Source organism: Nycticebus coucang, chromosome 12 (genome assembly GCF_027406575.1).
Source record: "Nycticebus coucang isolate mNycCou1 chromosome 12, mNycCou1.pri, whole genome shotgun sequence".
In the NCBI taxonomy this organism is placed as follows: Eukaryota; Metazoa; Chordata; class Mammalia; order Primates; family Lorisidae; genus Nycticebus; species Nycticebus coucang.
In genome coordinates, this window is record NC_069791.1 from 106,882,281 (window position 1) to 106,908,484 (window position 26,204).

At 40.5% G+C, this 26,204-nt stretch overlaps 1 protein-coding gene across 1 annotated transcript in view; it reads right to left on the minus strand.

The window, feature by feature from the left end:
• Positions 1–26,204, minus strand: part of GRIN2A (glutamate ionotropic receptor NMDA type subunit 2A) — a 446,701-nt gene that overhangs the window by 79,621 nt on the left and 340,876 nt on the right. Inside the window, exons 6-8 of the mRNA XM_053556038.1 lie at positions 9,707–9,912; positions 3,797–3,965; positions 3,522–3,675 (exon numbers count right to left, since the gene is read on the minus strand). Coding sequence (XP_053412013.1) covers positions 3,522–3,675; positions 3,797–3,965; positions 9,707–9,912 — 529 coding nt within the window. The remainder of the gene's footprint in view (positions 1–3,521; positions 3,676–3,796; positions 3,966–9,706; positions 9,913–26,204) is intronic.

The window sequence follows — 26,204 nt, forward strand, 5'->3', positions numbered from 1 at the left end:
GGCAAGAGAATCGCTTAAGCCCAAGAGTTGGAGGTTGCTGTAAGCTGTGATGCCACAGCACTCTACTGAGGGTGACATCATGAGACTCTGTATAAAAAAAAAAAAAAAAATGTTGGGCGGCGCCTGTGGCTCAAGGAGAAGGGCAACGGTCCCATATGCCGGAGGTGGTGGGTTCAGACCCAGCCCCGGCCAAAAAAATCACACACACACACACAAAAAAAGTACTTAATATTCAACAACAGAGATAAAGTGATTCTCCAAGTTGGGTATACTGACAGCATAGGGTATTTAACTAGAGGAGGATCATTTTAATGGGTTTTAATGGGCAAGTAAAGCATTTGGCAGCTTGCCTCACTCTCTTTATACTCACAACATATTAAATGGAATAGCTTTCTGATTAAAACCAGAAATGATGGGGACAGTGTGCTGTCCGTTTTTATCTGATTACTTTCATTTCTCTGCATGCTGTGATAGCATTATTTTTAAATTAGGGAAAGTCCTCCCTGAGTTCTTCTAGTCACATGTCAAAATCTGTGGACTTGCAGTGGACTCCATTTGGCAGGTGCACCCTGGTGACCAGCACACTGGTCAGAGATTAGGTGGAAACTGATCAGGCAACTGACCCCAGATGTTTCCCCATGTGGAAGTGACCACAACTGTCCCTTAACTTGTGAGCACAGAGATAATGATTCTTCTGTGGTAGTCTGAATTTAGTAAATTAAGTACCTGTGAGTGTCTCCAAAGGATGGCTACTCCAAAGGAATGCACGCAGGCACATACACACACATACCCCCCATTCACGATGGAGTAAAACATTAGAACAATGTCAAAACCATTGGTAATGTCTAAGGAATGACCCAGAGATATTTTAAATAGCTCTGGATTACATCCTCTAATAACTTAAAACAGATTCAATATTTGTCCATGAAGGAACTTCAGTCTAGGAGACAGCAGGTCAATATTTCTTTGGATCAAAGAATGGAACTTGCTTGAAAGGTCTTTAGAATTAAGTAGATGGAAATATTGCCAGAGACGTCATCTCTGTCCTTGGAGAGCCACTGGTTACATTTTACACAAAAGCTCAGAGGCATTACCTGTAAGTGTTTCTGATGTGAGTTAATGGAGTTTGCAGAGGAAAGAGAATAAGAAATAATGAAGAGCAATGCAATCAGATTTTGAATGTTTTGGCTCTTCCAGATGACTGAGTCAGTGAATGGAAAAATGTAGTTTAGCATGGTTCATTATGACTTTCAAAACCTGCAGATAATGACCTACATAAGGGGGTGCACAGTCAATCGAATAAGGATATAATTTAGTGACTATGAAAAAATATTAAGCCTACTGAGTAAAAACAGCCTTGAAAATAGTTTCCGCTGGCTATAATTTATTTTATTTTATTTTTAAAGATACAAGACAAAAAATATGAAGCAAAGGAGGTTTTGCTAAATTTAGCAGAATACTTGACTTTTTTTTTTTTTTTTTGTAGAGACAGAGTTTCACTTTATGACCCACGATAGAGGGCCGTGGCCTCACACAGCTCACAGCAACCTCCAACTCTTGGGCTTAAGCGATTCTCTTGCCTCAGCCTCCCGAGTAGCTGGGACTACAGGCGCCCACCACAACACCCAGCTATTTTTTGGTTGCAGTTTGGCTGGGGCTGGGTTTGAACCCGTCACCCTCAGTATATGGGGCCGGCACCTTACCGACTGAGCCACAGGCGCCGCCCAGAATACTTGACTTTTTATGGAAATGTTCTACAGGTGCAGGTAAGATAAAAATCTAGGGGAACTTGGCCGTGGCCAGATTAAATATCAGTGACCCATTTTTTATGAGACACACCAATCGATATTTTTTTCCCTCTGATTGAACTGGAAAAAAGTTCTCTTTAGCTCACTAAGGAGACACTGGAAGAATTTGTGAAAAGAAACTAATTTGTTTCCATTTTGTTCTATGAACTCACTTCCTCCAACTCTTTCTTAACTTCCAGGGCAAAGGATCCTTTGCCATCCAATAATTAAGATCTTCTTGGGTTATCAATGTCAGTTGGCTGCATTTTTCCTTGTGCAGTGATATTCCCTTATTGAGATGTGAGTATCTTTTTTTTTTTTTTTTTTTTTTTTGGTTTTTGGCTGGGGCTAGGTTTGAACCCGCCACCTCCGGCATATGGGACCAGTGCCCTATACCTTGAGCCACAGTGAGTATCTTAATCCATGTCAGACAAAGGGACAAACATAATGAGGTGTGCCAAGGTCCACATTACCCCAACAAAGGTTATAAAAATTGAAGCACAAAATCAAATCCCATGAGCGGCAAGCATTTCAACAGCTTACGTGGATTATCAAAAAATGAAAATAGCAAATCCATATGCCTCTGTAAGTTAGGCTGTATCCAAAATCCTGTTAGTCAACATTTCACTCAAAAGAGTGAAGCTTGCACATTTCACTGGATGTTGACATTACCTATAAATGAAGACCATGAAATAATAAGACCAAGAGCTTGGAGAGGGTGTCAACAAACTGATTCTAGTTTGTGATTTTCTTTAATAGGTTAAGTTTTTTGTCTCTGTAAAAAGGTCAGAAATTTAGTTGATCTTAATGTAACTGTTTTCCCCTCCTCATGTAGTTTTCCTCTAGAGATTAACATTTGTGTTACCCTTCCCAAATTTGGGACAAACCCACTTTTATGAGAGTGCCAAGGAAGAATTAATCATACAAACTCCATGAATTTCAACAAGACAGACACGATCAAAAATTATTCGTGATAACCAGTTAACATAACACTTTTCCTTTAAAAAAAAAATAGTGTTCGATTATGCTCTGTGAAGTTTCAACAGTCTGGACAGGCTACATAAAATATAAATATACAGTTACAGTGCTAAAGAAAACCAGATGATGGAAAATATAGCTCTTCCTTGATTTAAAGGAAAAAAACTTTTTTATGTAAAAACATAAATTCATGACATGGTTGAAAGGACAGTCAAAAATTTCCTGCTTTGCAAACTATTTGGCTTAATGGATAGCCACATTTAAAATGTGATTTCATTCATTTTAAATCAGTGGATACTCTTCAGCCTACTCCTACTTCATTTATCAAAACACTGCTATAAATCACTGCATGGTCATCATCATTTTCACTCTTATGTCTCATAAATAAATGTTCTGTGTGGGATGGAGGATGGGTATGTTGATGCTGAATAAGGTTTATGGGCTGAATTAAATTAACTGTGGACAGACAGGTTATTTTTAAAAGGTATTCAAGGTGGCTCTGAGCAATATATCTATTAATTTACATTCTACAGAGTCAAGACCATTATCTGAATATGTGATATTTTTTTTTCCCCAGCAGGTATTTCCAAGTTAAAGATAAATGAAAGCTGTGATGGGGGAAAAAGCGAAATGGCACAATTCAAACGCCCTGAATTGTGATACGCCCTGCAATACAGCAATGTGATGAAATTGACCCAAACAAAGTCCTAGAAGATTCCTTGTGGGAAAGGGATGGTTGCTATGAAGTTCACATACCTAGGAAAGCAGAAGGTGAGACAGTGCCATTGCTCCTCGAAACCATGACACTGATTCCTGTTTCCACGAAGGGTACAGAGAAGTCCACCACTTCAGAACGTTCCTCGTTGATGGTGAGAGAGCCGACCGCCATCACGGCCCGTTGGTAGACCACCTGGGTACAAGGCAAAGACAAGAACAACACCTTGACTCTTCCTCCCTCACCCCTTTTCCTCTCTACATCTTAGGCCCTATGTCCGAAATGACAGCCCAGGGTGGATGAAAAGATAACTTACTTCACCAATCATTCCATTCCACACATTGTTAACTTTTTTGCCATGCTTCCCATTAGTCACCAAGTAGAGGTCGTAAGTAAACTTCACAGTCCTGGAAAGCTTCTTTAGAATATCAATGCAGAACCCCTTGCAGCATTTTTTAACATTCATCCCCTCATTGGTTGAATTGCTGTAAAGAAAATCCCAAGATCACAGAATGTTAGTACTGGAAGGTTTGTTCAGAATCCTTAGCTCTATGCTCCTAGTGTTTTCAGATGGGAAACTGAAACTCAGAAAGGGGCAGTGGCTTTTTCAAGGAAACCCACTGAGTCTGTGACGGCAAAAGCAGAAAGTGTTCTTAACTATAGCAGTGATCATGACGACTGAAACACTTATTGACTGATTACTGTTTTCAAGGCACTATCCTAAGTGCTTTATATTAAATTTTGAATTAATCTGTATGATATTTCTCTAAATTAGATGGTATTTGTACTCCCATTAAATAGGTAAGAGTTACCGACGCCCCCTTTTGAATGAGTTTATAGCTCATATAACCTCTTTATACCACAGCTTAGTCATCTGAGCTAAACCAAATCATAAAAAGGTGCTGGAAAATGGAAGACAGAAGGATGTGGAATTCTCAGGTAAAGCAGAGTTTTATTTCAGCCTATAATTATAGAGGTTTAAAATCAAAGGGAAGAAGTGAGGGTACTAGCAAATTCCTCAGTTAAAAGTCGAGAGACCTGAGTTTTATTTCATGTCTGAGTGCATGGACTTAACCTTTCTTGTTAGAGCCAGATGTTACATTAGGGCTCGTTCGTAACATTTTACTACCTGCCTACATAGCATGAAGTGTAAAAGTGACATTTAGAGAAAAAGAAAAAAGCAATGTCCTTGATGAGGAAAAAGCCCTACTAGAACGTAGAGATCGTTTTCCCTTTAAAGGATATCTTATTTATAGTCCACCAAGTTTATGCTCATTGCCTTGTACCAACCACCCCACTTTATTCACCTGACCAAATCATATTCAAAGGACACCCACACAAACCACAAACACCTTTCAAAAGGTAGGAAACACTAGTCTACCCAACTGATAGCAAAACACGCTTAGACAACTCAGGTAGGAAGATCAAGGCTCTTTAAGCAATCCACTTGATTCTACCTTGCACCAGGGCATCCTGTGAGCTCAACCTGGCCCTTGAGTCATGCAAGGATGTGCAGAAACATGTGCACTGTCTGAATATTCCATTCCAGGTACATCTGCATATAGGAGTGTTACCTAAGCGCTAAAATGGTGTTGGAAACCCAATATCGCTATAGGAAAATACTTATGTTTCCATGTCTTGTCAAATAAGTAGGTCACATAGTGGCACAAACAAAATAACCATTACTATGTAGAATTGGATGAGATATGGAAAGATTACGAAACAGGAAGCATGGCTATTTTGAATGTTGGAAAACAGGTCTTTTCTTCTTTTTCATATTTTTTAGGGATTTTTCTCCCCCAAATGATCTAGGGAGGTATGAACTACCTATGTAACTGGAAATACACACACATCAAGCACCGCTGATGCTTGTTGATGATATCCACATCTATGAAGGTGGACAGAGCTGAAAATATAATTTAGAGTGATTGGAATAGGTTGTAAATGATACCTTCCCCCCAATGCATTCCTTTTTCTCAAGATCACAGATCACCTACCTGAATCGCAATCTTCACCATTGTACCCCTCTTAGCCCACCCTTGACTTCTAGTCAACTATTCTGCTTCAGTCAGCCCAGTCCACCATGGAGACTTTGCTTTCTTGCCTGAGGTTGGATGCCCTTCTCTGATACACTATCCCTAGTGTGGGGCAGGGGGCAGCCACATCTGTACACATTCACATGTGATGATCGGTGGCCTCCATGCTGTGGTATCATCAGAGGCAGGTGCCTGCCCAATCTCCACCAATGACCCAGAGCAGAGGGGCCCATGCTGAAGTTAAAATGGCCATAAATATGATAGAAATGTGTCCTAAGTCTATTAAAGTAATGAGATACCCAGAAACGGTCTCCTATTTGATACATGTGGCTCTGAAAAATGTGTCAAAATCAAAACCTCTGTGTTTCTTCCGGGCCACGATAGGCCATGCATGGATGCCTCCTCCCTACCACTGCCCCCTGTCATCTCCTTCACTCTGCTCCTTCTCTCCCCCCTGTTATAGCTCTGCCCTCTCTCTAAACTCGAGAGAGTTTAGACAGAAATTACAAATGTCTTGGGTTTAAAATTCAGGGCCATAGGCATAGAGTGGCTTTCTTTGGTCTCATGGGAAACCTCCACCTGTGACATTCATAAGTGTCACCCCACATCCCTGAACACAAGGTGTATTTCCCAGGTGCAGATGCCCACTGATACACGTTCACCCAACACATACCCTGGGAGTGCCTGCTGCGTACGTGACATGAAACTGGGTCCCTGGGGACAGAAGATGAAAAAGACATGCCGCAAATGCAACAGTTGAATTTATCTTGGTGATTATAGAATCACAGACCAGGTTGTAATTGGAAACTTCTGTTGGTTTCTATTACAGCCCTTGCGTGGGTGTGGAGGGGGTGGGACTTAGCTGCACAGACATCTGAGAAGTGGTCCCCATGCCATCTCTCTCAGGGCTCCACCACCACCCAAAAGAAAAAAATGACTCCTAAAAACAAATATGGGGAAAGAGATCCAATAAGCTGTCTAGTTTACTGCTCCATGGTTCCCCAGCGTGGCCCATGGAGAAGAGCCCAGTCCCGTGGGTCAGACAGAGCTGTGTTGGGTTCCTGGGTTGTCTTATCTCAACCATGAAGACTCAGGCAAGCTTCACCCCACACAAAGCCTTGGTCTGTTCATTCGTAAATTGAGATCTTTACTTTGTAGGATAGTTGGGATGATTAAATAAAGTGTCTAAAGCATGTCTCGTATCAGTGCTTAAAAATAAATATTCTCTCCTTTTGACAATAGTTTGATAGTTTGGGAGGCTTGAATGGTCATATGGCAATTTCTCCCAACACACTGGGCCAAATTATTCTTCTGATTTTCTCTCCAGTTAATAGAAGGAAAAGCTGATCTCTCAAGTTATTTCTTATTAACCATTTCTTAGGAAGACTGATGTGTACCCTAAAGGCCCCACCATTTGCCAGAACTGAGAAACAAAGGATTTTCCCTGAGGAAAGAAATACAATCGTGTTGTGTAGCAGAAATCCCTTTTACCTGCCTCAAAGATGTTACCTTTAATCAATTTGATTGATCTAATATGGGGTAAGGTTGGGATGTGTAGATCCTCCTAATTTTCTATTGCTCTCACGTAAGTCAAAGACTTTAATAATTTTACCTAGGCACATGGTAAACTTCTCATTTTCCCAAGTGGAAAAAAAGGGAAAACTTCAAGTCACTATCGTCCCGCAGAAGCCAGCAACGTGAATTTGAACCTGTTAAGCTGTTTACAGTCTTCACTAGAAAAGTCAATTCTTTTAAAGAGAGTGATTTATTTTCGGCTCCTTTTCTTTATACAAATGTGACTTGGGACTTGGGGATCTACTTGTTTTCAGCTCCAGATCTTTTGATTTTAAAGATTTTCCATTCCCATTATTGACCATGACGCACAGGTGGCCCTGATGAAACGCAGAGGGCATCGTTACATAAAGGAGGTATCCTAACAAGGGATACCCTTGGCTGTCTCCCAACCACTCTGCTTTCTTCACCTGACCAAGTTCTGCTAAAAAAACAGCCGCCCAAGTCAGAGCTTTCTGCGACAACTTTCCCACTTTATCCCCTCCATCCTTTTCACAGTTCATCACTCCCCAGCTCTGCACTTGGTTACCTTCTGCTTCCCAAACTTCCAAGCTGCTCCCCTCCTCGGAGCCTCTGCACCTGCTGTCCCCTCTACCTGCAAGGCTTTTTTCCCAGATCTTCACATGTCTGACCTCTTTTCGTGTTTTATATATATCACCCAACCTTACCTGTGTGAGCTACAGTGGCCCCACATACCCCAATACACTCTTATCTCCCACCTCCTTCTTTATATCCTTCACAAGGTTTAACACAGCACGGAGCTGCCCTAGTCCATCATTGGTCAGCTGTTTCCTAACAATGTAGGCTGCATGGTGGCAAAATTCTTGTCTTTGGTCTTCTCTGTTCATCGATGTATCCCCTGTGCCTGGGACTGTGCCACACATGTATGCACTTTGTCATTTATTCTTTTTAAAACAACTCTATGTATAACAGTATCTGTGTTATTTAGTGGTAAAGGAATCAGCAAAAATTGTTAAAATACCCATTCACCCAAACAGGGCCACCTCCTGGCCTTTCCCCCAAACAGGGCCACCTTCTGGCCTTTCCCCCCAAACAGGACCACCTTCTGGCCTTTCCCCCAAACAGGACCACCTTCTGGCCTTTCCCTCAAACAGGGCCACCTTCTGGCCTTTCCCCCAAACAGGACCACCTCCTGGCCTTTCCCCCAAACAGGGCCACCTCCTGGTCTTTCCTTGGTGTGCCTTACCTCTTCTTCAACCTCAAGGCAAGGGGGGGCTGTTTATCAGGAAAAATGCAGGCTTGAGAGACAAGGGGGGTGTGCTGCACAGGGGAAGGCCTATGTGGGAGGGGCACATTTATTTATTGCATGATCTATTCCAAATTTCAACTCCCACGAGGCTGACTTTAATGACCTCATTGATAAAATGTTCTCCAGACCAAAATAATAACCTTCATAATACATTTGGCAATTATATATATATTTTAAAGTATATCCTAATCCCAAACACTGAGACCTGGGTCCTTGCATGTTGTTTAATAATGGCTGAGGGTGGAGTTTGGAATCTGGAAGTAAAACCACCTGTTCATCATCTAATCGTGAAACAAATACTAGTGTGCGGTTGCTCTCCTTGTAACCGAGAGCCCAAAGACTGATAGTCATATTTCTGACGTGTCGGCAGCTCACAAGCCAGAGAGAGACAGATCAAATGTGAACTATTAACGCAGGTGGTAAGGGCAGAGACAGGAACATGCCTGGGGCACTGTGGAAGTAGGAAGAGTGAATCCGCTGAGGGGGGCAGTGGCTAAACTTAAAGGACAAGTAGGAAATGGCCAGGTGAAAGGTGGTAAGAAAAAGAGACTTACACACCCCGCAGTGGGCCTTTTGTTTTTGTGAATCTTTCACGGTGGTGGTATGTTACATGGGAAAGACCACCACCAGGGAGATTTCCGTGCCCCGTGAGGGTTTGTGGATTAAGGAAGCCCCTTAATCCACAATGTCAGCTTCTTTCTCAATCCCAGAAAAAGGGGAAACGACACGATGAAAGCCTGCTCGCTTGCTGTCGGTGAGCCGGGAAACTGCCCGAAGTTCAGTGTCCACCTGAACCTTGTCAGAAGGTCCCATGTCTGGAGTGTATGTTCCACCCCAATGGAGAGAAGTTCCTAAAATGTTTGAAAAGTGTGTATCTGGGAAATATAAACAAGAAGAAAGGAAGAGGAATGTGCCGGAAAGGGAGAGGTGGGCGGGGTAGCCAGAGAAGTAGAAAAGAAATAATTACTTTTACAAAGACTGAAAGTCAGGGTCGATTCAGCATAAGGATTAAAAATACAAGTGTTGGAGTCAGCGAGACCAGTGTTTGCAGCCCACCAGTTCCATTTCCTAGTTGTGTGGCTTTGAACATGCTTCTTAATCTTCCCATAAGTCAGTTTTATCATGTTATTTACAAAGGCAAATCTACCCACCTGACATTTCTGTCAAAATGAATGCAAACTTGGTGCAGACATTTATTTAAGTCTTTTTAAAATCAATGATTATGCTACGGACATTATAATAGAGTCTATCTTACATTATATTTTATTATTAAATCATGGACATCTTTATTATCAGTGATACGTGCCATGTGGAGGGACAGGGCACATTCAGCATCCCTGGCACTCACTTGATTTTGACGAACTTCCGACATGGCACCGTGTTCCGCACACAGGTCTCGGTCAGCGGGTCTATGTCTTCCACGATGACAAACGGGGCCTCTTCCAGGGTGACAATGCTCAGATGGTTGTCGTCTGGCTCACAGTCAGAAAAAGACTTGTATCTGGGCCACACGGCGTGCCTCAGGCTGAGGGTCTGGTTCTCCCACTTACCCACCTGCATCACAAACACAAAGACACATCTGTGCTTCCTTGCACCAGCGACTTCTTGGGAGTGAAGTCCTTCCCTACGGGAGGCGCAGGAGAAGGACGGGAGGCGCAGGAGAAGGACTCTTTCTCTTTTAAGGGCCTTTCTGCTACATACCTGAACATATGCATCTGCGTATGGACCAAGAGAAATGGGCATAAAGAGAAAACAGAGTAGCGGGCAGCTCCCCGTCCCAGCCCCTCCCACACACAGAGGCATTAAAAAAGCACGCTGGGGGGTGGTGCCCAAACTCTGATACTTTTAGAGCCCCCTAAGTAGTTCTGATGTTCTTCCAGAGTTCAGGACCACTGATGTCATGGATAGAGAATCAGAAAGGTCTGGGTTTGATTCCCCAACTCCGCCACCTGCCAACTGTGTAAATCTAGGCAAGCTCCAGATCGCTAAGAACGTCTGCTTTCTCTTGTGTAAAACAGGCTCATTGCCTCCTACTTCAGAAGGATGTCCTGGAAATTAAACGAGGCAATGCGCAAAAAGCAAAAGCACTGTGCTTGGCACATAGGAGGAATGCTATACTTTTTTTAAATGTATAAAGGAGAGAAAATGAAAAGGGGAAACCATTTTTAAAAACATTAAATAGTAAAGGGAGAGGAAGATGAAGAGTAAAAAGGAGAAGAGGGCGGAGGATGAGACAGCACCATGGGGGCAGAGCAGGTGAGGACATGAGAAGCATCATTTCCACCCCAGAGATGGTTCTATTTAAGTTGCAAATTAAGGCGAACTTTTACTAATCTGGCACAGAGCGGAGACTGCTCCTGCTTAGCGTACATCAAGACCTGTCAAAACAGAATCGATTGTATTCCCTCCGAGCAGCAGTCGGCATCTTAGTGAAATCAAATTGAAGGCTGTATGTTTTGAACTTTAATTTTATTTGACAACTTATTGGCACTATTCACATACATGCCAGGGGAAAGCTGCCCCCACATTTCTCTCTCCCTCCTTTCTCCTCCTGCTTCTGTGCACAATTGCTTGACACCACAGGTCAGGGCTTTATTTGTAACACCAGCCTCAAGGAAAACACTTCGTCTGAAAAACCAAGTGCCAAGTCCAGGCTTGTCTGTGTTGACATGACCCACTCACCTCTCCTCCTATAACCAGAAATGAATCTGAGGCACTTACAGGGAATTCAGACATGCTGGACACCAAAGGAGGTGGTAAGAGTGGGGAGAAAGAAGAGAATCGGTGCTCTCTAAGACTATGATATCATTTGGGCTGGAAAGTTTTGGTGGCTGTAAAGAAACACCTGTGTGGCTCATTTTCAAAACTATTAAGAAAAGAGTATAATTGTGATGGCTGGGTTACTTAGTTCAATGTAAATATTCCACATTGTATATCAAATCAGTATACTGAACCCCACAAATGCATCAATGTACACAGTTATGATATAATTTTTAAAAAATTGTCCAGCTTCACAGATACCTTCTTTTGTGAGACAAGAAAGTCGGTAGTGTCATTTGGTCAAACCTGTTCATCCACCCATGTTATAATGTGTAATGTAGGTTGGGGAGAATATTGAGCCCTTTTAATTCTTCACTCATTCAACACAAAATTTTTGAAGACCTACTATGTGCCAGTACCAGCCTGGGACAATAATCCTGGATAAAGCAGAATGCCTCCTGCCTTCTTGGAATGTTCTGTCTGTTGCAGGACAATGACCAAACCCAAAATCCTTATTATGCACATAGCTAGAGAGATATACAAGATTTTCCTTTTAGAATATACTGTGCCAACCCCCTTTCTTTCTAAGATTTATCTTAGAAATCTCAGACACAACTTCAAGAGAGGCTGAGTACTTCGGTGGGTAAGAGATTGGCTTTTGAAGTCAAACAGAACTAAGTGTTAATCCTGGCTTCACCCATTAGCTGAGGAGCCTTGGGAAGGTCATTTAACGTCCCTGAGTTTCATTTCCTCCATTTGTAAAATGTGGAGAACAGCAAGTAGTGAGGTTCGACTGAACGTACCTAAAACGTGGTTCACACAACTGAGCATGACACATAATATGCCTGGTAGCTGCTATTGTTTTATTATTGTTATTGTTGGTGGCATTTCAAATACTGATCAAACACCACCTGAGCTATAAAGTCATCCCTGGTTTCCTTTGTAACATGAAAATCAGCATTTCCTCAACATAGCATTTTGATACTATAATTTTAATAACATCACTTTGACCACTTCTGTATAGTCAGGAAATGTGCCAATACCAAAACTTAGTTTAATTCTTGCAAATTCTACATTGTAAAGATTATTATTGTAACTTCACAGTTCATGGAACTGACACACAGAGAGGTTATGTGGCTTGTCCAAATTCATACAGAGAGGAAGTGGAGGGACCAGAATTACACCATGGGGCTGTCTGAATCCAAAGGCATTTTTCTCACTATGTAAGCAGTGCTTCTATTAATTTAGCTGTGGTAACCATGTTATAACTCTAAGACGCCTCTTTCCTTTTAGACTTGGCTCCTGGAGTCACAAGGGAACATAAATTAAAGCAAAGCATCTTTGATGATACCACTGACCACGTCTCATAAACCTTACACCATGGGGGTCGAGAAAAGTTCCAGCCCAAGGCTGACTCCTGTAAAGAGAAATTGCAAAGTGCAATACCTTCCTAAATCTTTTCCGAGTTTCACTTCCCCTTCCTGATGTGTCCAAGTAAGCACCCGGTGGTCAGCTAAGGAGGATGAAGGCAAGTGGTGGTGGAAAGAACTTGACCAGGAGCTGAAGCTGCTGTTTAAATGCTTCCCTAGAACGTGAGCACTCTTAACTCCTTCTCTGAGTCTGATAGGCTCCTCCATACCCACTCCTATGTACCAAAAATCCCCACTACAAAATATTATGTACCAGATAGGGAGAATAGACAGTACTCATTTTCCTTTCCTATGTTTCTGTTTGCCATTGACCATAACCAAGTTCAGTGTTTGTAGACATTGTTTGTAGGGTTAGCAGAGATTAATTCACTGCATACATATTCACTGAGTGAGTACTAGGTGCCAAACCCCATGCTAGATCCTGAAGATAATGTAGTGTAAGCGATGGAATTTTTAGGCTAATTGGGAAGATGCATGAGTCCGTTATACAAAGACATACATTCATACAAACTGGGAAGAAAATGAAACATGGGTCTAAGAGAATATATGAGGAAGACTTCCCTGAGCAGGTGGCACTTAAGCTAAGATTGAAAATCAAGGATGATTTGGAGCGGGGTAGCTGAGTGGAGGAATGGAGGGAAACAGAAGAATAAGGAGCTCTCCAGACAGGCAGGGGCCAGATGATGGAAAGCCTTCTAGGCCCTATTAAGTCAGAATTTATGCAAGAGTTTGCTACAGATTGGACATTTGTGTCACCCCAAAATTCGTATGTTGAAATCCTAACCCCTATAGATTGACATTAGGAGGTGGAGCCTTTGGAAGGAAAAACCCTCATGAATAGGATTGGTGCCCCCATAAGAGAGGCCAAAGGGAGATCTCATGCCCAGCCCACCACGTGCTGATACAATGAAAAGACTGAGAACCAGGAAGCAGCCCCCAGACACTCAGCCTGCTGATACTCCGTGTTGGACTTCACAGCCTCCAGAATCATGAGAAATACTTTCCTTTTGTCTATAAGCCACTCAGTCAATGGTATTCTGTTATAGCTGCCCACACAAACAAAGAGGTAATCTAGTCTATTAGCCAGAATGGAAAAGGATCACAGACTTCATCTTGGATATGCGTCCATACAAGGTGAAAGCTTTTTGCCTCCTCAATTCAATAATTTATGGAAAAATTTTTAACTCGTACAAAAATAGATATTTCTATTACCCAGCTTGAATAATTAGCCACTCAGGATCAGTCTTATTTCAATTACACTCCCACTTTCTCTTCCCATACCATATCAAAGGAAATCTCATATGATTCATTTATACTTAATTGACTTCAATATCTAATTGCATTTGCTTAACAATATTAGACCTCAACAATCTATGCATTCATGTGTATGTTTTTTTAATTAGTTATGACTTCCCAGTCTACTGGGAATTTTATATAGGTAGTGATTGGCTTCTGTGTACACAGTTTCTAACTCGGGTCCCAACGTGTGGATAATTGTTAGCGGAATGAATGATCACACCAGTCTGAATTTTTTCTAAATATACAGGAGTCACGGGTAGGTTGATCAGTGTGTCCATATGTGCCTCAGCTTTGGAATCCTGCACACTAAGCAAAATACCGATGCTCAAGGACCTGTGTTGTTTCTGTTGCTCTTGCTGCAATTTCAGCCTCCCAGGTTCAGAGCTGTTGAGGACAGCTGTCTGAACAACCTCTGGGAAAGGAGAAAAAAAAATACTATCATGCTAACACCACTTGAAAAGGGACTCCAACCACTCTGAAATGTTCAAGAGGAAAGCAAGATCCAATGGATTAAACCCAGAATGAGATCCAGGAAGCCTCAGCTTCCATCACCATGTTGTCTCTGCTTGCCTTGGTTTTTATAGGCATTAAATAGGAAGGGACTATGGGTACTCCGAGTGCCTCTCTTTTTCCTTTTTTTTTATTTCAAATTAATATGAAGGTATAATTTTTTAGGTTATATTGTTTTCATTTCTTGATTTTCTTTTTTTTTTTTATTAAATCATAGCTGTGTACATTGATATGATCATGTTTTCATTTCTAAGGTAAAGTTCAAGTTGTAGTTGAGCCCTTCACCCAAGGGTTGGGCTGTACCCTCACATTGGGCACATTAGGTGATTTCCAATCACCCTCCCTCCTCCCCTTTCCTGTTTCCCTCCTCTATTCTTCCCAGCACTACAATATACTTCTGTTTTTCTTTCCTGTGGGCATGTAGTTGTTTATATATTGGTTTCACATTAGTATTGAGTACATTGGATACTTGCTTTTCCATTCTTGTGACACTTTACTAAGAAGAATATGTTTCAACTCCATTCAGGTAAATACAAAAGATGTAAAGTCTCCATCCTTTTTATGGCTGAATAGTACTCAATGGTACACATATAACACAGTTTGACAATCCATTCATGGGTTGAAGGGTCCAAGGTCCTTTCTTCAGAAGGTGTGCCCCAAATGAAAGAACCCAGTACAGTCTGAAGATAGGAACCACCAATCTCTCTCTCTCTCTGCTCCCACTTTTGACCCAATAGTGACTCCCTGCTATTCTTCAAACTGGATCTTTCTCCTGTTCTTGGTTCCTTTCACAATAGTGCCCACCACACACAGTTGAGTCTGTTACTTTGGATCAGCAATCCACACCCATGTAAGCTGTTATGAAAAGTGAGCCAATACCAAGCTTAGGCCACATTTTCCCTGTTATATTTCCAGGGGTAGGTTTTCAATGCATTCGAACAAATGAAATGATATAGTCATTGTCAATCACATGACAATGTCCCCATTTCTAGACCTCACAGGGAAAGTGAAGTTCCAGAACCCCTTGCCAAAATTCTCATTTGATGTATGCACCACCAGGACAGGAAAGCATCTTTGTGTGTGTGCATTGGATGCACACATGTATTCACATCTGGATCCCACTGACTTTTCAGAATCAAGTTCATGCTCTAGACCCCTTCTCCTCACCCTCACATGGCATATAAAAAAAAGAGTTCAAAATTTTTAATACCATAGGCTTAGGGATTGGAAGACAGCTGGACAGGCTCAAATCCTGCCACTGCTTTACTTGTGTGACCTTAGACAAGCCACATAATCTTTCTGCACCTCAGTTCCCTCGACCACAGAATTGAAATAACATTTCAATTTCCTATGTTGTTGTGATATTTATAAGCAAGATAATTACAACAAACATCTCTGAATACACCATTCCTACCACACAGAAATTTCCCCAAACATGGTACTATTTATTAAAGCTGTTACCATTATCATTAACTCAATATTTATTAAGCCCGTCTTTTAGAGAACGATGAGTCTATACAGTGAAAGTGGAGACCTGAGGTCCTGCTGTGATTGGCTCTTGACTTTTGACCTCATTGTTTGAGTCTTCTCCTCAATGAGGACAGTGGTTTGAACTAGGTAATCTTTACAGCCTTTTGGATCTAAGGTTCTATGTGAAGTGCAGAGATAAGTTGGCCACCCCCAACTCTCTCTTAATTTGAGATCTGGGTAATGAGTACATAACTGGAAGCTGGGTGAAGGTAGCACTCCTCATCTGATGTTTAACTCTAGATGGCAACTATATGTTAGGCACCCTGGCACCTAGGGAGAAAGAACAGCAGTGAACTATAGTAGAATGGTTCTGAGGACAACGGAGTTCTCCATGCTGCACAAAACCAGGGACTCAAATCAGAGTCTCTACTCAAAGCTCTTCCTCATTCTCTAGAGAGGGACATGAGTTCAAATTGTGACTTGGCCAATCCTAAATGTGATGCGTTGGACAACAATAACAAAGTCAATAATTAACGTTTATCGAGGCTTCGCTATGTTTTTCCAGGACGAGCACTAAGGGTTTTTTGTGCCTTATAATGCTCAATTCTCAAAGCAGCTCTAAGAAGTAGATAACTATAATTATCCTCACTGCATGATGAGAAAACTGAGGCTTAAAGTGATTAAGTTTCTTGTTCAGGTCAGATCATCAGGGTCACAACAGGAATTTAAACTTCATTGGCAAAAACCTAGAGCACTGCTTAATCACTGCCTCCCTCTCTGAAATTTGGTTTCTTCATATATTAAAGGTTACAGAAACCTCAAAGTATTGTTGTAAGGATTATACAAGATGATAAAAATAATTCTTTCTGTTTCTGCTATTCTGAGAGCTTTAAATATTAATTCCTGTATTCCTAAAAATAAACTCTTGAATATCATGCTGCTCTTATTATCCCTATACCTTAGCTGAAGAACCTGAGGTGTGGAGTTTAAGTAACTTGTCCAATTCACAGGGTTTGAACCCAGGACTCATTTTTAAATCAGGGAAGAAATTCAACTAGAACTTTTTTCTGGAGAAAAAGAGACAAGTTTGTCAAGTTTGACAATGCTTAAATGTGACAAACACTACCTCAGCCAGATAATCAAAGTGAGTATTGACAGTGATGTGTCATTTTTAACAGTGTTTATCCTTTATGATGGTCTTCCTGTATGGTCATATAACCTCAGTCTAATTATAAGAAAACTATCATAAAAATTCCTATTTGGGTATATTCTAGAAAATATCTAACCAGTACTCCTCAAAACTGTCAAGGTCATTAAAACACCAAGAAAGTGTAAGAAATTGCCATAGCCAGGAAAAACTGAAAGAGTTATTATGATTAAATGTAATATGGTATCCTGGATCACATATCAAGATGGAACAGCAGAAGAAAATTAGATTAAAAAGTAAAGGAATTTGAATTAAGCATGTGCTTTGGTTAACAACAATGTATCAAATGGTTAATTAATTGTGACAAAAACAGCATAGGAATGTCAGATGTTAATAATCTGGTTATGCGAAACTGTGTATGAGATGTATGAAAACTCACTGGACTATCTTGGCAATTTTTCTGTAAATATAAAACTATTCTACACTATAAAGTTTATTCAAAACCTTTTGTAATTCAAAACAGGAAACTTGGCATGCATATAGAAAGAAAGGAAAGCTTATACATGGTTGGGGAGACTGCAAATTAGTACAACCTCTATGGAAAACAGTATTCAGATTCCTCAAAGAAATAAGACCTATCATGTGTTCCAGCAATCCCAGTGATGGGTATTTACTCAAAGGAAATAAAATCATTTTATGTAAAAGACACCTGCACCTAAATGTTCATCAAAGCACAATTCGTATTTGCAAAGGTGAAGAATCAACCTAAGTGCCCTTCATTTCATGAGTGGTTAAAGAAAATGTGACATTTATATACCATGGAATGCTACTCAGCCATAAGAATGAATGAAATAATGTCATTTGCAACAATGTGGAGGGAACTGGAAACCATTATCCTAAGTGAAGTATCTCAGGAATGGAAAGCCAGACACTGTATGTTCTCACGAACAAGTGTGAGCTAATAGATGGGTAGGCATGAGCACAAAGTGATGTAAAGGACATGAGAAACTGGGGCAAGGGCGTAAGAAACTAAGAGGGCAGGTGTGGGATAAAAACTCACCTACTGAATATTACAAACACTATGCTGGGCACACAACAAAATCCCTGACTTAAGCATTATGCAAGATAGCCATGTAATAAAAACACTTGTACACCTTTAACTAATATTTTGAAATTTAAAAAAGAGGGGTTTTAACAAGTATATGCTCAGAGAAAGAGTAGCAGACTTGCCAAGAATTTGAATTCTAGAGACAATGGTAGTTTTACCATTTACCACCTGTGCCACTTGGGTAAATTGCTTAATATGTCTCTGCCTTAATTTCATCATCTGAAAAACATGATGATGATAATGGTACATATCTCACTACAAAACTTTCAGGACAGATTGTGTTATGGTCCATTATTTCATTTCCAAGAAACATATAACACACAGGATTGCTGAAAAGACTAAATTAATTAATATATGTAAATCCTACAGAGGAATGCCCAGGACTGTGTGCTGTGTGGCTATTTTGATATTATTTTTTAATTTTTAATGTATTTTTTATTAAATCATAAACACATAGATCATGTATACATTAATTCATTTATGGGGTACAATGTGCTGATTTCATATAGAATTAGTAACACATTGCATTGGTTAATAGATACCTCATCTCATTTACTTAATTATTGTGTTAAGACATTTATACTCTATACTAATACATCTGACGTGCACCATAGGTGTGATCCCACCATTCACCCTCCCTCAATCTGACTTCCCCCCATTATTATTTTTTAAATGATAGTTTCTGTTTTATTTATTTATGATTATTACTATGTTTTTTTTTTTTTTGAGACAGAATCTCATGCTGTTGTTCTGGGTAGAGTGCCATAGTGTCATAGCTCACAGCAACTTCAAACTCTTGAGCTCAAGCAATCCTCTTGCCTCAGTTTTTCTACTTTTAGTAGAGATAAGGGTCTTACTTTTGCTCAGGCTGGTGTCTAACTCATGAGCTCAAGCAGTCCATGTGTCTCAGCCTCCCAGAGTGCTGGAATTACAGGTGTGAGTCATCACACTTGGCCTATTTTGATATTATTTTAATCAATGGGAAATAAATCCTTTTAAAGAGGAGTTCATATTATCTTATGTTTTAACTTCATAAAAGCTTATCTTCATGCTCACTTTAGTCTGACTTAGACATAGGTTATTCCTCATCAGTGATTTTAGCCATAAATCATGTTTTTCTCCACATTTCCCCAAGGCTTCTATAATAGCCTTTGCTATTTTACCTGCCCATCATCCATTTATCAATTTTTTGGCTTTAGCATATTGATTTTTCCCTTGGAGAGATATCAATTTTAAGAATAGGTACATGTCCTTTATTTCTCACATCAGTACATTTAGTCTGCCCAGCTACAGCAGTTGGCTCAGGAATGTGCATGTGACCTAAGCTGAGCCAATGAGAGCTTTCCTTGGGACTTTTGCTGGGACTATTAAGATAGGGACATCTTGGGAGAATAACCTCTCAGAGAATGAATATCGAGCTAAGAAATAGAAGAGAAAAATAAGGTGGTGATGACATTTCTTGATCTCTTGTAACAGTAAAAGGTGATATTCCTTGGGCACTTACTATGTATAAGGCATTATTCTCAGCACTATTTTAATTCCAGTAAACTCCTTACACACAAGAGAAAGTTATAGACAGACCGTTTTTTATCTCTCACATGAACAATTTTGTACTTAAAAACAGTCTCCATTCACTCAAATATGCTGTGTAAAAGGAGAAAAAAATATTTGCCTTCAAAACAAACTGAACTTTAGTGATAAACCTTTGAGTAATTTTGGCAAATAGACTAAAGTTGTGAGGACAAAGAAAAATAATTAACCTCTGATGGAGAAAAGTGATTTTGCTAAGAGACATATGAAAAGAGAAAATTAACTTAATAATGATTTTTTCCATTCTTACTAATAAAATTTAAATATAGTGCTTTTAGGAAGCTTAATTGCTCTTTGGCTCCTAGAAAGAGTTTTGTGAAAGGGCAGTGATTACTCATCAAAATGTTCAGCCAATATTTTCTCAAAACAGGGATAATTTCATCTCCAGAAACTGTATGTCTCAAGTTAATATCCACCCCTCATGTCTGAATGAATTCAGAGAAACGTCACAGAGGCTGCAAAAGGCTGGAAGAAATTAGGTTAATAGATGGATGTAGCTCTTCTTTCAAAGGGATATGAGCATTTGATCTTATTCGATTTATTTATGAGATGCTTACAAGAAACAATTAAGATAACCTCATAACTGGTCTTCTGCTCTCCAAAGATACCTCCTAAAAACACGTATCTACACACCAAAACTACAAATATACCCCTAACTAAATTCTTCCATGACTACCTACAGAACCAAATCTAGACTTCCCTTTACAATAAAAGTCTCTCTATAAGAGAGGTCCAATCAACCTCGCTATTCTCTTTCTCTGGCCATCTCTATTTCTTCTTCTTTCTCTCTCTGTCACTCTCACACACACTCTATACATAGTCTCACACTAAAACACATACATATAGCACACACACCTACACATACAATTAAACATGCACACAACTACACACATATGTCTACAAATATCAAATACCTACATATGTATACACAAGCCTTTACATAAACACACACCTACATACACACATTCACACCGACTCAGACTCACATTATACATATACAGCCACTCATAGCTACATGCACAACTATACATGTATACATACTTAACATGCATGTGCACTCACACCCCTACATATATGCTCATGCACACACAGACACACACACCCCACACTAAGCTACAACAACACATACACTTTCAACAAAGCACCCTAAGCAACACCCACTTTTCTTCCTCACCTCCCTTACAGGATTTCTTCTGCCTGAAATTTTTCTCCTTAATGTCTCCCTCTACTGAAATCCTACCCACTGTTTTCAGGCCTAACTCAAATGCCAGTTTGCCCATGGAGACTCATTCTCCATCTGGAATTCATTTTTGCATTTTCTGTCTCTAGAACATCCTCTTTCCTCCCTCCCATATTCATTCATGAAGTCAACACACACACACATTCTGAGCTTTATGCCGTATGGGGCACTGCAGGAGTAGAAAAGGACTGTTCCTATCTTCAGAGTTTCTGAGTTTCCGGTCTGGTTGCACAGAAGAGATGTCCACTTACTACCAATAAAGTGAGATGAACGCTGTTCTGAGGGTAATGCACAAGATGATATAGAAGAAGAAAGCTTCCTACTCTGGAAAGGAATCAAAAGAAGTGACTTCCAGATATGAACCAAACCAGGAGAGTTGGAGTGGATCTTTGTAAGGGGTTTTACCTTTATTCTCCGGATAACTGAAGTGTGAAGGATTTTAACCTTTTCTAATTTAAGTAATGTTATCATCCCTTTGATTAAAGAAGTGTGTTAGAAAACTTTTCCCAATGCTATGAAATGGAAGGGTTTGTGGCTGAAAGTGCTAAAGGCAGAGTGATGGATAGGAGGCAGCTGGGTGCACCTGGGTGACAAGGGACCACAGTGGTAAGAACGGAGCAAACTCACAAGACCATATAGGGATCAACAGAACTGAGAGGTGGATTGTATGGGGTGGGGGATGAGCACCCAGTTGCCTTAAGCTGTAGTTCTGCAGAACATCCTGACTGGCCAGTCTTCCCCAACCAGGGGACCCGCATTGAACGTAGTATAGCATTCACCAACAGCCCACTTTGATAAATATTTCTGTAACTGAACTCATTTCTGACTGCAGCATACCATCAATTTTTACTCAGAATTCAAAGTTAAAAGAGGAAAGCTTTATGTTTACTCAGCTCCTTCCTTAGAGACGAGACAACAGTAATTGCAAAATTAAAAATCAGAAAGGAAATTTATTAAATCCGACAGTGGAAGCAAAGTTCATGCTGCTTGGGCTCCAGCCCAACCAGGCCCAGGTTAGCTCACTGGTTGACTTCATAACCACAGGGGAAAGAGGCTTTAAAACAAACACTTCATGAGTGTAAACCATCAGGGAATATTTCAGTCCAGATAATAAGCAGTGATTCACTCCCAAGCTGGAGAAAATATGAGTAATTAACTCTTCAGGAAGATGAAGTTAAGGAAGAAAGGAGGAAAAACAAAGCAAATGGGAGGCTGATTTCTCTCCACCTGAAGTACATGAGATAAATGGCTATGAAGGAAATTGGAAATGATTTAATGTACATATTTTGCATTAAGTAGCAACATCGATTAGCATCATCTCTGAGCCTCTGTATGCATAGCTGAGGCACAAACAGATAGCAGGTTTACACTTGAGTAATTTTGTGTTTTGGATTGCTGCTTGAAACCAAAAGCAGATCTGAATTTGATTGATCTGGAAACTACAGTACAGATACCTGAGCCCCTGCTACAGCTTGATATTAAGTTGAAATATGCCTATCTGGGGTACTTTGTAATTGAGTTCAGTGATATATATATATATATATTTTTTTTAACCAACACCTGATCCAAAGTTGTCTGAGACAGCTAGTATAATAAAACCGAATGCCACCTTGGAACTCGGTTTTTCTCCTGCCTGGGACACACAAGAAGCTTCTATTAAAAATTTGCTGAGAAGCAAGTGGGGGTTAAATTTACCCTGTCTTCAATGCAATCTCCATTGGCAGAGTGAAACCAAGAATTTCTTTTCAAGTATTGAGGTAAAGTGCCTGCTTCCTTTGAATTCACTGTTTCAAATGCAATGATCAAGGTGGGGGGGTGGAATTAAGGAACATTAACGTAAGACCCTCTCCTTGGAAGATGATTAAGAATGCAGAATCCTGGATCTCTGCAGCGTCAAAATTGGTGGATTTGGGATTTGGTCATAGAAACCTGACTTTTCAACCATCTTCCCAGGTCATTCTGCTCAGGGTGGTCTGAGGACCCCATTTAGAGAAGCACGGAAGAATCATGACTATGGCTAGAGCCCAGATGAAAAACAGCAAAAGAAAAGGATAGGAATCTTTCTTCTTAGGTTACTTATGTAACCAGTGGCAATTGCCAGCAGGTCTAAATGAGTTTAATCAGCTATTAGAGCCTTAATTAAATTCCTCTCAGTTGAAATTTCAGAATTGCCTAATTGTTACGCAGTTCACACTAGAGCAGGTTTTTCTCCTATAATAATAGACTAATCTAATATCTTTAAGGATAACAGAATCAACTGCCTTAGAACCCAGTACTGATCAGGTAATTCATGGACTCGTGTTTCATTCTTTGTTATTTCCACGAACAACCCGCCCATCTGCTTCCATTCTCCTCTTGAGACTCAGCCAACAGGAGAGAGTTCCATGCTTGTTCAACCTCAGATTTAAAAGTGAAAATCTTTGGAACAATGATCTGTTTTTTTCAGGAGTTCATTTATAATTTTCAGTCCCCCCAGAGTTCCTCTGTTCTCAGATCCCCGGAGATGGATCAAAGTCCTATTTCTTTAGTTTACTTTTAATTCTTTGTGCGCTCTTAAAAGTGATGAGTTCTAGTAATTAGCTAAACAGTTAATAGTGTTTTCTTTCTCTTCTTTGGTTCCACGTTAGAAAGATATAACATCTCAGACATGAAAAATCAGAAAAATAAGGAGCTCTTTCATAATCACTAATTAATTTTTTGAACATGCTTTTGGGAGTCTTTCATTGTGTAATTCTCTATCATCTGGTCCTCCATGGGCTGTGCTAATAATTATTAAATAATGTACAAATATAACCACCGGCATTTGTTGAGGCACTGTGATCATGCCAACAGGCATTTTCTCATTTCTTCTTCACCATCCTGTAATAAGAAAAGGCATTTATTATCCTCATTTTACAGATTTGGAAACAAGGAACTTAAGTGACTTGCCAAAGATCAGTGAGTGACAAGACCTGAAATCTGAGCCCCAACTGCCTTGGACTCCAGGGCCCGAGACCCATCCAACTGCTGGATATTCCTGAAGTTGTTATCTCTTGGCTTTGTGAAATACTAAGACAAACATGAGCAGTTTATGTTGTTGAGGGACATTCCATGGTTCAATAGTGAAGAGAGTAATTAGCACCCTGCAGTGAATAGTGTGATGTCCTGGGAGCTAGAACACCTGGGTTCTGGCTTCCAGCCTTTCTCTTTGGGGAGGGACAAAGCATCCTTCCCCTGTAATGTACAGGAAGGAGATGGGAATACAGCAGTCAGAGATGGTCTTGTGGTTTGCTTTTCTGCATGACAGTTTTATTTCCTCAGCTTGTCTATGAATTGCTTTTTCTAAGGACCTTGAATTTGAGCATGGAAAACGCCTCTGAGCAGCAGAGCTGCAGTGAGCCCTACTTTGCAGATTTGAGGTTGCATTCCACTGCTACCAACAGGGACATCCAAAAGGCGATTAGAATAATAGATCCGGGTATTGGGGGTGGGGAGGGGGGAATCAACTGTTCAAATGTGAACCATGTGACAATTAGATAATGTGAGGATTTCAACCGAGAGGAATGTAATTAAGTCTCTAACAGCTGATTAGACATCTTTGCCTCTGTGGTAATCTCCATCCATTACATAAGGGGCCTTGGGAGGGAAGGTCCCCTCTTCCTTTCTCATCATGTAGTGTTCGAGATCCCGTCAGCCAAGACCACACAATTCTGTTTACCCTGCTGCATCTGCTATTGTTGAAACCCAAACATAAACTCATTTGAACTCTTTAAGGAGCTGCTGAAGAAGAAAACCAGAATACAGGTAGGTCTGCATTAGCTGTTCAGGAGGAGAGGTGAAGGAAATTAGGACAATCACAGAAAGTGGAACTGGAGTTGGGGAGGTTTGGCACACAGCATTGGAGAAGTTGACCTAAGGTCAGTCTTCTATTACAATTCAGTGATGACTATTATTATTTTTAACACCGTCACAAAGAAAATTTAGAAATATGGTAAAGGTTTTCTTTTGACCTTCTAAGGTATTTTTTCTGGGTAAATTTCAAAGATCAGCCTAACTTCCAACTGTAAGATAAATGAAATGCCATTTGCAATTTGGCAGAGTAAATAGCTCTTTTGGGGAGTATTTACCTGAAAGGTATTTAGCAGCTCTGGTTCCCTGGACAGAGTTGCCAGTCAGAGTCAGAAAGTGGTCAAGAGAGGCATGCTCAGATCCCGGGGTGAGCAGAAAAAGGGCCTGGGATGATCAATTCATTTTTACCAGCCTGAAAACCGTAAGGCTGATCATAAATATAGGTCTGACTCCACCTCTTACTCCATGGCAACTTTATTCTAAAAAATGAAAACCTTGAAAAGCAGCAAAATTTGGGGATGAGTGTGTAGCACTTTATAACAGGAGATAAGCTCCAGCTAATTAAATTGCAGACTAAGGAAGCAAGAGGCTTCAATGCATCCAACCTGACTTCAGGTATATAACAGACCAAAAGCTGATGGATTTACTCACTCAGCACTATGTAAAAGAAGCCAATTCTATTTGGATCTCTGCCCTGAGCGTCCATAGTTAACCTCATTGACAGTGTCTGCAGAGTCTTACTAAGGCTATAGGACCCGGGAGTATCGATCAGTTGAAAAGCATTTTATCACGTCGCTTGTAAAAAGTTATTGGGTTGTGAGAGTTGAAGTGATCAGAACTTGGTGGCAGGTCTCTGATGAGCATTTGTTCTTCTGTATCTGGGGCAAAATAATAAATTTAAATCTCTAAGATGGACATTTTCCTTTTTTCAAATAAAAGGGCAACCAGGGATTGATGCCTGAGGCCCTGTTGGTTATTCCAAGGACACTAACCAAAGCCCTTGTGCACGGGTGAAATTCATTGCCATGATGAAATGCCCACTGATCAGAATTTCAATTTTCTTTAGATAAGAAGGTATTTTGACAATCATTTTTCTTTGCTCAGTTCTGGCCCCAAACTACTTTGCTGTAGGCTTGTCTTAGCCCCAAAGTATTCTAACAAGAGAATCCTTTGAAATACTAAAGCCAACAGAAGATTTGGTGTTGAGGAAACAGTAATAAGCTTAAAAACAGCTTTGCCCACTGTTAAAAATGTGAGTAGTAGAAGGCAGTGGGGGGAGGGGGGAGGAGTAGGATTCCCTTGGGATGGGCCAGATAAGACTCATCATTTCAGAAAACTGAGCCTTTGTAACCCAGGACTGTCAATCGAATTTTGGTTAAACCCATTGTCCTCTTCTCAGGCACCGATCAACAATTCCAGGGCCCCATGGAGTGACTTCGGAAGACACGAGGATCACAGTAACCA